This window comes from Leguminivora glycinivorella, chromosome 8, assembly GCF_023078275.1.
Source record: "Leguminivora glycinivorella isolate SPB_JAAS2020 chromosome 8, LegGlyc_1.1, whole genome shotgun sequence".
Lineage (NCBI taxonomy): Eukaryota > Metazoa > Arthropoda > Insecta > Lepidoptera > Tortricidae > Leguminivora > Leguminivora glycinivorella.
In genome coordinates, this window is record NC_062978.1 from 8,139,374 (window position 1) to 8,152,709 (window position 13,336).

At 39.4% G+C, this 13,336-nt stretch overlaps 1 protein-coding gene across 1 annotated transcript; it reads right to left on the reverse strand.

Moving 5' to 3' along the window:
* Positions 1-2,101: 2,101 nt before the first annotated feature.
* Positions 2,102-10,097, reverse strand: LOC125229198 (delta-sarcoglycan-like). Its single transcript, XM_048133992.1, has 6 exons — positions 9,804-10,097; positions 5,393-5,650; positions 3,980-4,169; positions 3,388-3,580; positions 2,756-2,879; positions 2,102-2,447 (listed from the first exon to the last, which is right to left on the reverse strand). The coding sequence occupies exons 2-6, from the start codon at positions 5,615-5,617 to the stop codon at positions 2,253-2,255; spliced, it is 927 nt and encodes a 308-aa protein (XP_047989949.1). The 5' UTR covers positions 5,618-5,650; positions 9,804-10,097; the 3' UTR covers positions 2,102-2,252.
* Positions 10,098-13,336: the final 3,239 nt, after the last annotated feature.

The following is a 13,336-nucleotide window of genomic DNA, read 5'->3' on the forward strand; positions in this document are numbered from 1 at the left end:
TATATTGTCGCTTAGCACCCATAGTACAAGCTTTGCTTAGTTTGGGGCTAAGTAGATCTGTGTAAGGTGTCCCCAATATATATATATATATACTATTGATGCACTATGTTTCATTTTAATCTTCCTCTTGTACAGGTGTTTAAATTTTATTATTTCTCTATATTACCAAACTTTCAATATAACATAATTTTTGAGAAAAAAAAACCGCCTTCCTTTGGGGTTCTGGTGATAAATACTTTCAAATGTTGGATTATGTTATCAATTCGTCTGTATATTTTTTAATGTTTGTTATTCGATATCTCCGTCATTTCTGAACCAATTTTGAAATTTGGATGATTCTGAAGTACTTACAGATGAGAATAATTATCAGAACGGAACTCTAACCAGGGGCGGCTCACTCTTCATCAGCAGTTCCACTGCACCAAATGTCACTGTTCTGGACGTAAGTGCATGCTGTTCTTATAAAAATACCAAAGTCACTATAAGTGTGCCGTTCAGATTTGAGGAGTTCCGTTCTGACCATCATTAGCAGTTCCACTGCACCAAATGTCACTGTTCTGGACGTAAGTGCATGCTGTTCTTATAAAAATACCAAAGTCACTATAAGTGTGCCGTTCAGATTTGAGGAGTTCCATTCTGACCATCATCAGGAGTTCCACTGCACCAAATGTCACTGTTCCGTACGTAAATGCATGCTGTTCCTTTAAAAACACAAAAATCACCATATGTATGCCTTTCAGATTTGAGGAGTTCCCTCGATTTCTCCAGGATCCCACCACCAGAACTGGGTTCTGAGAAAAATGGGACCAATCTGTATGCATATAAATTCAATCAAAAAAAAAAAATTCAAAATCGGTCCAGTAACGAAGGAGATATCGAGGAACAAACATTAAAAAAAAAAATACAGACGAATTGAGAACCCCTTCCTTTGAGATTTGGAAGGCGGTTAAAAATGGAATGGAATTCATAATGGATCAAATACCAGTATTTGTTTTGTACTAACTGCTTAAAGTATTTGTTCCTCTCACGGCCCAGCCACGACATTAGTCTAAGCGCGACAGCGGTGAGCGGCAACCATATGTGCGAATGAAAAGTCCCATCGCTGTGTCTCGCTTCAATGTATGGCCGCCGCTCGCCGCTGTCGCGCTTAGACCAATGTCGTGGCTGAGCCGTTATACACACCTACTTCATATCAAATATCATATGTAGCTAGCGGTACGTCCAAAACTGTTGCATTTTCTCCGCATTCAGAAAATATGACGTCGTTATAAGTTTATAACTCTCTTTTTAACTTTTTTGGCTCTAGAGTAATCATGACAATAGTGTCCATTTGCGTCTTTTTTTCTAATTTTTGGGGAATACCGTTGGGTTACCCTCATCTGGCAGAATAATTTTACCGTCATCTGGCAGAATAACTTTTTTAGTGCGAAACACACGTCGCATTTGGCAGAACACGCATTATCTTTGATTTAGCAAAAGTACCTAAAATCTGCCCCAGAGTCACCGTTCAAAAAAGAAAATCTGACGACACCGAGCGACGAAGCGAGGAGGAGTGTTAGGTATCTTGCATCCCCAACACATCCAACTCGCTATCGAATAGCAAATTGCAACTTTATGCCGCGTAAATAGTATATGTATGTATGCACAAATATTATCTGCAAAAGTATTGTTCGACTAGAAGACTATTATGCTCATCAACATTATGACAACAGACGATTCGGTATTACAAAAATCTGCGAAATGATTTATGCCAAAGCATATTCTGTGTAAGGTGTTTCTGCCATACGTAACTTCTGCCAAGAACTATTATACGAATCAAATATTATGCGTAAAAAGTTTCTGCCAGATAATAGTGAACCATACCGTTAGCACCAATAGTGACTGGAACCTGATTATGATATCAGCGTGCGTAGCGAAATGCATAAACGCTCACAATAATATCTGTTTCGTAGCTATTTATCTCTATCGCTCTTGCGTATTGGCGCGACAGAGCTAGGCTGCATTTCTGTCGGCGTCTGGCGTCGACGATTTCCATTCCTGGGTACGTAGCCGAATGGCACAAACGCTCATGAAACAAAACGACGACAGAGCCAGACTTTCGCAGCGTTTCGTTTTCGTTTCGCGTCTCGCGTCGCAGAAATGCTATTCGGCTACGGCACCTGAGCTGACCCACATTTTTTCCGGATAGTATTCGTCTCTAGATTGTATTTTTTATCGACAATTAATTATTTTTTCATCTACAATTATGTTTATCATCTACAAAAGTCTGTGTCGGCGTTATTGGCGGCACAGGAGGCGTCAGCGGCCGCCAGGAACAGCTTGCCCGACGCGCATGCGCATAGCTGGTATACTTTCTGCGGCCGCAGGTGTTTGGTCGGGGGCGCGGACTCTGTCTTTACAGCCTCTTTAAGGTTTGAGATGTAAATACTTGGAGTGTCGATTTTTAGCTGAAAAAAAATATTAGATTTATTAAAGATATTTTACTCAACGATAATGGGGAGTGCAGTAAAGCGTATGTAACAACCTCTGCTGGAGTTGCAAAGTATACATACCTATTGTGGCAATGCGAGACAGCAAGTTGCGAGAGAAGCTGTCAAATGTCTCCTCCAGTATTAAGTCCAAACTCCAAATTCACTCTTTTTATCGAAAAAAAAAGCAACAAACATCAGCTATCCAGCAGTAACGTACCGAAGTACAAACTGTTGCAGTAATTCAAAGATCACGTAAGTACCTAAATAAGAAAAGTGTGACTTACGGCGCCAACAACGGAATCCAGTTTGATATTGCTGTGAGCCATGACGTCAATGCCGCCCGCTCGACTCTCCAGGTGTATGGATTGCGGGGCTATCAGCTCCAGGTGTCGCGTTAGAGATTCCAACCTGCATATTACAAACAATGGCTATACATCAGATAAATATCTTACGCACACAGGGACACCATAAATGATTACCTTACATTTTTATATTTTACTTACAGTACCTACATTATTGTTTTTTACCACTTGCAGAATGTAATTTTTTTTGTTGGCTTGATGGAAGAACTTCTTAATGCCATCCCGCCGGGCCCATTTGGCTAGCCAGAGCGTCACTGAACACCCACACTTCATCGCGGGACGCATCATGGAACACTTTTAAAAGAAAGTAAGAGAGTTTTAAAGGTTATGTGTACAATACTAACTGCAGGTCAGATCCAGGCGGCGCCCTGACGCTCGGCGTCTGCACAGGCGTTTTAACAGCGAGCCCGCCGGGCCCGTCCACTGCCAGCGAGTCGCTGAATATCCGCACTTTGCCACGGGACATGCGGCATACTTCGCTGCCATAAGCGCCACATTCAATCCTGTCTAGCGCCACTAAGAAAATGAGTTTTGAAGCCTATGTGTATACTTACTGTAGGTCAGATCCAGGCGGCGCCCTGACGCTCGGCGTCTGCACGGCCGTTTTAACAGCGAGCCCGCCGGGCCCGTCCACTGCCAGCGAGTCACTGAACACTCGCACTTCGTCGTGGGACGCGCGGAAAACTTCGCCGCCAAGCGCGTCGCGCACCTCGAACATGCGTCCGCTGCATTCAATGCTATCCCTTTCTGAAATAAAAAAAGCTGCGTCTAGTTATTTTTCATAACATATTTATTTTCTTTGTTCGCAGTTCGTACAGTGTTTGATTACGTGCGCCCTTGGTATGCGAACTCTTCACAAATTTACTCGTAGCTGACAACGTGTTAGACATAGACAGCGGTGCAGCAACTCTAAGAATTAAATCCCTGCTCCATCCCTGTTGCTCTGCCTCTTCAATCTCTTTATTGAATTGAGTAAAGTATATGAATCAATCAAGCACTGATCAGACTGTCCCTAAATTCAGCTTAAGGTTACCGATATTGAGGATTAGGTACGAGGAATCATTGGTATAAAAAAAGTTTCCTGTCTGACCTGTATTTGCAGCTCTAAGCATCCTCCAACAATGTTTATCTAGTAAGTAAACTTACTGAGCACCAATTTGGCGGTTTCCTTCCTCTCAGGCTCTGTGACTACCACGGTGAAGTTGCGATGCGAGTGCACGGTTATGGGCTGTCCGGCGCTCGAGCTGATCGACGAGGCCACCAAGTTGTCCATCACGAATGCCTGTCCTTGCAGTTCTAGGCCTCCCTTAACGATGTTTATGGGACCAAACCCACCCTGAAACAAATTACAAGGTTTTTTTAAACAGTCAGAAAAGTTTGCAATCGATGTTATAAACCTAATTTTCCAGAGGCTGTGAGTTAAAGCCTCGCCCAAGGCAATAATTTTACACTTTTAAATATATTGAAAGCTTATACAAAGTTGTCTTAGTACTTATATAATTACATATATTTAAGTGAAACTAAAACACAGATATTATATTAAGCTATACCGGACGCAGAACTAAATTAGACTGTAAATAGGCTGAATCTGACCAACAATTTTATTCTAAGATGAAATAAGTTGCGAATTTTGTTTTGTATAAAGCGTGGCGAGCCAAATTTACCAGATGATCTACAGAAGCAGAAGCAAAAACGATGCTTAATAGTAAATTAAGTAAAACATTTCTATTTACCTACTTAAAGTTCTAATTTGTCATGTCATTGAAATCTCCAAGGTGAAATATATTTCAAAAAGGCGAAGAAAAGCGAGGTTCGGTAACAAATGGAATTCAACGATGAATACATCGGTTTATGCAGCTTGTAGTTTGCGGCGTGGCGTTAATGGTTATTACTTGGCTCAAAGAGATGCTGCAGCAATGTTATAAATTTAATGAAGTCATTTGCCGATTTATTAACCAACTGTAAATGGAGGCTCTTGGCCATGTTCTTGCCAAGATATAAATAGTCTATGATACTTAATATTGTCTTCGGTTCGCGTGATAGTTACTTAGTTACTCATGAAATAAAACTGTGGACGGTTTTATTTTTATAATCTAGTATTATGAATGCTTACTGCAGTTACTTTAACTGTTCTTAATACATTCTGTGAGTGTTCTATAGATTTCTGTGCTTGTCGAGTAGAATCAGAGAGAGAGAGAGTAGAGTAGAACTGGTAAGCATCTTGGTTTTTAAGGTTCCGTTCCAAAAAGGTACAAAAGGAACCCTTATGGTGCGACTCTGTTTAATTTAATGACTTATACATTTATTTTAATATTTTTAATTGTATGTTGCTCATCACTTACCATTTTCAATTTCAAACTGTTAATGATCCAAAGAGTCAGTCCGATATTTAGGAAAATCAGCACCATGAGGAGCGCAGAAAAGGGCAAGAACTGGCAAGCATCCGGTTTCAAGGTTCGTCAAGGTTTGGCATTATCGCTGGCTAAGGTTACACTAACGTGTTTCGCTTTTTTGTCCAATAATAGAATATATACCATGTCGTAAATGTATGTTGCTTACCATTCTCAATTTCAAACTACTAATGATCCAAAGAGTCAGTCCGATATTTAGGAAAATCAGCACCATGAGGAGCGCTAAGATGCAGAAGAGGGCAGTTTTCCGCCAACCTCTGAGTAGAACCGGCAAGCATCCTGGTTTGGGGTTGTCGCCGGCTAAGGCTGGCGTTGTGTCGCCGGTCGGCGTGCAGCCCCACCCGTGTATAGCGCCCGGGGCTTCGCCCGCCATCCTTCACACCCTTGTTAACAGTCTGCTATTATCCTGCAACAAAGGATTACAACTAATTGCAATTAGACATGATTAGATTCTAATGGTGTGACCGCGGCTTACTGCCGCGCGTATAGAAGCCGCGTAATTTGTATTTTACGAGCTAGTAATTAGGTGCTGCTTTTATATTAAATACTACACCCATTCTAAGCTATTTTATTGTTTAGGAACGATTAGTCGGGCCAAGTGAAGGTTAATAGGTAGGAGTTTTTAGAACTCATTTAGTCGCATATCTATTCTGAACCGATCCACAACGCCAAGAGTTCCAGTTTGAGGTAACGATTTGTATATTTCTATTTTTATTGTTGCTCAGTAATTTAAATTTTAAATGTTTATTTAATAAATACATCAAACAAATAAAAACATGATAAAACTACTTAAAACTAAATACCTAACCTACTTCTAAATAAAAAAATGGCCTAAATCGCCGTCAATGGGCAAGGTACCCAGAAGGCTGGCAGCATTTCCACGCTGTATAGCGATACTTATACGTTGCGCGAAATACTGGCCAGCCCTCTGGTTGCCTGAGGTCTCTATTAGGCGAGATGACAATGTTTATACAATTTATGTAATTTCAATTGTTGGGTTGTCTGAGGGTTGTCTATTGTTTGCCCGACAGTCATTTAACATAATATTCATATGCCCGAATCTAACTTGCCTGAATTTCATTTGCAAAAATTGTATGACATACTGGTTGTTTATCCGAACATTACCTTCCATAATCATACAATGCCATACAATTTGTTAGCCATATTATTAAGTGCAATAATATGGTTTAATATAATATTCAAACGCCATAAGCAATTATTGCCATATTAATTGTTGCCCATATTATTACCTAACCTACTTTCTGATAGCAGTTTCATTTTCCAGGGGTCACAGTTCTAACCTAACCTAACCTACTTTTCAAGCAGTTTCATTTTCCAGGGGGTCACAGTTTCTAACCTAACCTACTTTCTGATAGCAGTTTCATTTTCCAGGGGGTCGCAGTTCTAACCTAACCTAACCTACTTTCTGATAGCATTTTCATTTTCCAGGGGGTTACAGACCTAACCTAACCTACTTTTCAAGCAGTTTCATTTTCCAGGGGGTCACAGTTCTAACCTAACCTAACCTACTTTCTGATAGCAGTTTCACTTTTCCAGGGGGTCACAGTTCTAACCTAACCTAACCTACTTTCTGATAGCAGATTCATTCTCTAGTACTTCTAGTAGTGTCGTCTCTGTGATAATTACGCATTTCGATGATTCTGCTAAATCACATTATGGAAATTGACTTTTCTGGTCGCTAATTTGGATGACAAATGATGGTATGGAATGTGGTAATTACTGATGTCGATGATTCTGACAAATGACATTATGGAAACTGACTTCATGGGAAACAAAGTTTCTGGCACTTGATTAATATAGTAAACAATATCTGTGCTATATTAAAAAACTTTGTTCCGAGCATGCAACGGTCATTAATTAAGTCGGTCACAATTAAAGTGAATGAATAACAAGGTTGCGACAAAACGCGCGCGGATAAAGCGCAGCGTAGTGCGCTAATGAACGCCGCCGACTAATGAATATAACGCGGAGGCTTTTCAAAAACAACGGGAAATCGCCCGGTGGTAATAACACTGTCTGACAGGCACGGCTGTTAAGCCCTGGAGTAATATTTTATATATTTTCCTATACCTACCATTATTCCCTATATTCTAGAGATGTGCCACGAGCGAACGCTATAATGTGATTGGTCGTATGGACAGCACGCCACTGTGCTTGTACTATTTTTTGTGCCCGTATGTCACGTAATATGTACGATGACCTAGCCCAATAGATAAATGTAAATATGACAGCTTTTGCATTAGTATTTGACCAGGTCATAATTTAGAGACAGTGCACCCCTCTCTAAATGCTATCGGGGCCCCGTTCTCCATCTCAGAATCATTGCCAGTTTACCTAGGCCCCTAGACGCTTCGGTTATATCTAAATGTATGCCTGTTACTCGTATGTTAGGCCGGAGCTCTTGATGTAGGGTAGGTATAGAGACGTTAGTCGAAGGCAGTATTATAAATGTATGATCCCAACTTGAATTATTATTGAAAGGATACAACATTTAGATAGATTATTAATGCGAAAATTAGAAAATTATACCGGAAGCAAACATTGGATATCGCTATTTTTTATTATTTGATGCGGGTATTTTCAGAGGTAGGTAACTGTTATCTAGATTCACCTAAGTTTCAACAAAATAACGTATCCTCACCGTTTTTGTTGGCGAGGGCGAGACGCATCATAGCTAAGCAACATAATTTAAATATTCCGATGTCAGCGTTACAAAGTTTGAATTGGCCTGACAGAATCGGCTTCTACTATAATATTTTTTATTTCTATTAGAAACTTACGAGACGTTACCGTGGCGGTTTAATTCGATATATATTTTAGTTTTAATTATAACATAAATACAAATTACATTTTAATAATATTAGGCCTACTCTCATTTTATTAAATGTTAAAAATACGATATGGATTGGATATGTTATGTCAAAAGTCATGTTGTTTTTTTATAAAAATGTAATTTTTGACTATAACATAGTAGATAGGATATAATTATTTGATCCATACCGTATCGAAATCGCAATGAAACTGACTGTTTTTATAGGTCATAAATGTATAAAGGTTCATATTGTCAAATGATAATCGTTTGAATTGATTTTTATTTAGCGTGACCCTATCTGTTGCATATATAAATTTGTTAGAAAGAAAAAAAAAACAGTGTTGTGAGAGATTAATATCTAAGTTTTATAAGTAAGGGGTTAACATGTATTCATTTGCACAGCCCTAACTAAATATGCCTCTCTTGGTCTGCAATGCAGATCATTTAGCGTTAACTTATTTATACCTGGAATATTACAAGGAACGGCACTTTAATGCACTTTCATTCAGTGACATTGTGATGTTTGAAATTAATTTAGGCTCATGTATAAGCTAACATACCTTTATAAATCTAAGCATTTTTTTGAATAAGAAGGTGTTTAAAATGTTATATTATCTACCTCTAGAGTACGAAGCATGTCGCGTCATCTTTCTATCAGTCTAGTATATCACAGGGCTTTGTTGAGCGAGCTCTACAAGTCTATACAATAGACTCCACTTCAAAGCGCATACTTTAACCTCGCATACTGTACTAATATTGAAAGTTCTATGTAATGGTATGGTTACCAATATTTACCTTGTGTATGTTTATTAATTAGTGACTTGACTGTTAACACTTTGAGTTAAATTAAATTCAAACCTCTACATCTACAAACACGCCATCTCAGTTTATAACATTTTAGGTTCATGTATGTTAAATTTGTACCTGAACTGAACCAAAGTATTACAAGCGTTTTGTACCACCGAGTACGCCACCGACGCTAGCCAGAGTGCACCAAGCATTCCTTCATAAAGAGGCTCTTGACCGCGACGCGCGGCGTTTACAGTTTTAATGAGATGTAAATAAATATTATAACAAAATGAGTAAAGCGGCAATGCGCGATACGGCTGGTTGTGCCGGGGCTACCTTGTGACTGAGAGCTAGGTCTATAGGTGGTGGAAGCAACACTCGAAATATCTGGCACGAGGCGGCTAGGCGGCGTGCTCCAGAATATAATATCAGGTGTAGTGGCCGGCGAGCGGCGCGCCGGCTCGTGCCCGCGTCGTGTCGGTGTCGTGTCGGCGTCGTGCCGGCCCGCGCCGCGCGCCCGCCCCTCCTCATAATAAACGATATGGCGCAAAAATAGAAGCTCTGGAGCGGATACCCTTGTACTCTCCACGTAAATACTGACGGCTGTAGCGTCCCTGTCTTTCGTTAGCTATTTTCCAGCTTTATAAATGTCGGACTGCAGTCAATCCGATCTGCAATTTGGTGTTTTAAAAATACATTAGTTATTTGGAATGTAGGAATTTGTAAATAGGATTACTCACATGATTATTATGTGTATCAAATTTAACGTATTAAAATCATTTTAACTATAAAATTACTTATTTGATTTTCTTTTATGAAAAACGGTGTCTAAATGTTCTTTCGTCTGTAAAATCGAAGTCCTTAAAACATAAAGGGTTAGTTTATTCTAAGGTTCACAAAAATGAAAGAGCATAGGTATCTAGTCTAACATGCTTACCATGAAAATTGTCAATACAGGTTGGTCCTTCAATCACTTAGATCACGAGCACTGAATTCAAAACATGTAATAGATGTTTATTTTCAGGTAGGTATCCTATTTTATAATAACAGTTAGCGATTCGAGTGTCGGAGCGAACCACGCGGTCCCGGCGTCATAACAACACTGGCAGCTCGGCGGGTGCGCGAGCGTCGCCCAGCCCATGCCGAATTCAACTCGTTTTGAAGTGTTGCATTTTTAATCCGCTGCCCGTCTCGCGCGGGACATAACTCCGGGTCGCTCACAGCTGCCTCTATTACAAAATCTAGTTAACGTTATCGTTAACCGTCACCTTCATGCAGACTTGTTAATAATTTACGCGGACCCCTATCAACTCGCGCCGGTAGGCATCATTGCCAACAGCTGTACGTCGTTTGGCTTTGCCGATATATGTGGGTCAGGCAGCATTACGGACATAGATATTTTTACCTGTACTAGGATATAGTTGTAGCAGACAGAATGGAAGTGTGATAGAGACAGCGAACGACGTGTGATAGATACAACGAAAGTTTGATATGTTTGTTTATCTCTACAACTTCTGAATATTTGTTTGTTTGGAGTTATTTAACTTATTATCGAAACATTAAAACATTAAATGGAAAACCACTCGTAACTTGCGGTTAAAAATTTGACAAAACGTGAGCAGGGAAGCGATCTCTAATAAAAATTGGCGATTAGAGATCTCAAGTGGGGAATCAGAATCAAGATGGAGACGAATCGAGATCTAGACTGTAAGTATAACTTCGAGATCGAGATTTGACAAAGTAATTCCACCTTGCGCTATCCCGGCATTTGCCACGGCTCATAGGAGCCTGGAGTCTGCTTTGACAACTTATCCTAAGATTTGACAAAGTAATTAATTAGATATTAGTTGTTTTGATCAAAACATACCAGGGATTTTAGTATCAAATGTGTCCACCTACATGGAGGAACCAATATCTATATATATAAGTATTTATATATTATATATATCGTTGTCTGAGTACCCACAACACAAGCCTTCTTGAGCTTACCGTGGGCCTCAGTCAATCTGTGTAAGAATGTCCTATAATATTTATTTATTTATTTAATTAAGAATAAGTATCACCCGATTAGCATAGGTCAGGTATGGGCATACCTAAGAGGGCTCGGCTCTTATCATTATCAAACCCTGGCCGCAAAATGTAGCATTGGCAGAAATAATATGCTTGTGTGCGTTTTACATTATCCGATCCGATATTGGATATCGGAAGGATTTCAAAGGCAACAATCAAAGATGACGGCTTAAATGGATTGGATATTGGTCCTACACTTCCTTCCTCCTTGCTTGCTTGCTTGCCTTGGTCCTTTTTGCTGACACACAAACATGGTCGGTTTTTTGCTTTCTTGTATTGTTTGTTTCGAATTGTTTGATGTGTGTTTGCAAATAAAATATTTTTCTTTCTTTCTTTCTTTTTACATCCGATATGGGATCAGATAATGTGAAAACGCACTAAGATCAAACAAAAATATTCATAATCACGAATCGATCAAGATTTCTTGCGAACGAGTTGAAATCTCGAAATTTACTCGAGATCTCGCGAGATCGAGATGGGATGAACACGTTTTTAGAAACCAGTTTTCAACGAGGTTTTCTGGAATAGGTACTTGTGAAAGTGAGTTTTTCGGAGGCGCTACAATATTCGCTTTATTAAGTACTTAATACGGTTTTACAATAACATACCTACATAATTGTATAAATACTGATCATTCTTATTTTTTTAATGTACGGGTAAAGGTGATTTCTATAATGAAATAAAATTTTAACATCACTTGGTATACTTCATTTGTTTCGAACAGCTTCCATTTTGTGAATCGATAATTCGGCTATTTTGAGCTAGATTCGCCGCCAATACTCTACTTCCAAATAAACTGCTGCCAATTTTAAGTACGCAAGGTACGAGTATAGGGCTATATGTACTTTTAAGTTTTTTTTGTTGTGCACTGTAAAATAAATATAAAATACAAAAAATAAAAAGTATGGGATCCCAGGGCGCAGATGTTTTTACAGTAGGTAGTCACCAAGCGTCTGGCTGGCCACCGAAAAACTGGCGACTTCCTTGTAAAACGTATCATCAGTGTGATATAGCGAGAAAATGCCGCCCGTATCCTTGGTACTGTTGGATAGTCAATGGCACACTTATTTATCAATGCCCAAACATGGGAATCTTTATTTAGTTTTTTGACTCTGGCAAAGTACTGCCTGTCATTCGACTGTCACTCCGGACACTAGTTCACTTCCTCTACATAGACCGCATAGGTAACAACTGTAATAATGTTAGATCTCGTATATTTAATTATAGGCTATATTTACTATGTTTCCAATTTGTGACGACCTTTACCGTGTTTGGATTATTGTAATACAAAGCTGTAAAGGACATGCGTGGTTTTACTGTTCAATTTCACTCCTACTGCGTGCTTACCTGACCGGGCTCTGCACAACAGGTACAATGCCTCCAGAGCGAATTTCAGATTTAAGCTTACTAATAACCTATAGGTACTTGTGTAGTGATGTGAGACGTGTAAGCAACAATCGTATAAAATTCCAGCGTCAGATTTCCCAGCAAATCGCGTATGAAAGTGAATGAATTTGTGCAGAACAAATCCTATTACTTCAAATGGGTCCATAAAGCCGTACAACATGGCGTAATAAAGCAAAATAGTTGATGTGACTGCGCATAAGGACCCTTCGGGAAGGACGGATCATATTGGACGTCATCGAGTGTTTTCATCGGAGTTTTATTGGGTAGATAAATGCAAGCCTCGGGGGATAGGCCGCTCTTCCGCGTCAGTAGTAAAACAGACAGTGTAAACTTGTTCGATTGCTTTTTGTTATGTTGGCGTAGGTATAGTATGGACAGATTGAGCAGTGGATAGTATTAACATGTGGTCTTCTTGTTTATACATATAATATGTAATTTTAGAAAAGTGGGTCTTATCAGCATTTGTCTTCATATTGCTACTACATATACAGTATTCCATCGTGACGTTATTGGTTATTGTTACCGCAAATGTGACAAATCCAATCATTGACATACCTAAAGGTGACAATTGCGGCAGTAATGCCGCTGCCAATGCTAGTAGGTAATTACCCGCCGCGATACTTTTGAATATGGTTAAACGTGTAATATACTTTGATTAAAATTTATCAAGTCTATTAATTTGGCAATAATGTATGTAGTGTTGATATATTAGTAGGTACCTAACCTACAAGTTTTGGAATTGACTAAAAAACAGTTTTAGGTGTATTTTAGTCGACCGGAGCCAGTTAAAAACATTAAAAAATAAATTTATATGTCTAGTGTTATTTGACGGACCAGTGGAAGTGGTCTCGTTAATTCAAACAAGGCTCCAATTCTGTTTTAGGAAACAATCCCGTGATCCCGGCGTGATGCTGCATAATGCCGTCCACGCCCGCCCCTGCACACGCTTGTTTATCAATTTAAAATCTTAACTCACTTCCGGTTGATATTAAA

What these genes read in the sequence shown, in the direction of transcription:
- LOC125229198 (XM_048133992.1), bottom strand. Translation starts at nt 5,617, where the DNA reads ATGGCGGGCGAAGCCCCGGGCGCTATACACGGGTGGGGCTGCACGCCG. An exon ending in AACCGCCAAATTGGTGCTCA is followed by an intron (nt 3,581 to 3,979) that starts GTAAGTTTACTT and finishes TTTTTATTTCAG; the next exon opens with AAAGGGATAGCATTGAATGC. An exon ending in TGGATTCCGTTGTTGGCGCC is followed by an intron (nt 2,448 to 2,755) that starts GTAAGTCACACT and finishes ATTTTTTTTCAG; the next exon opens with CTAAAAATCGACACTCCAAG.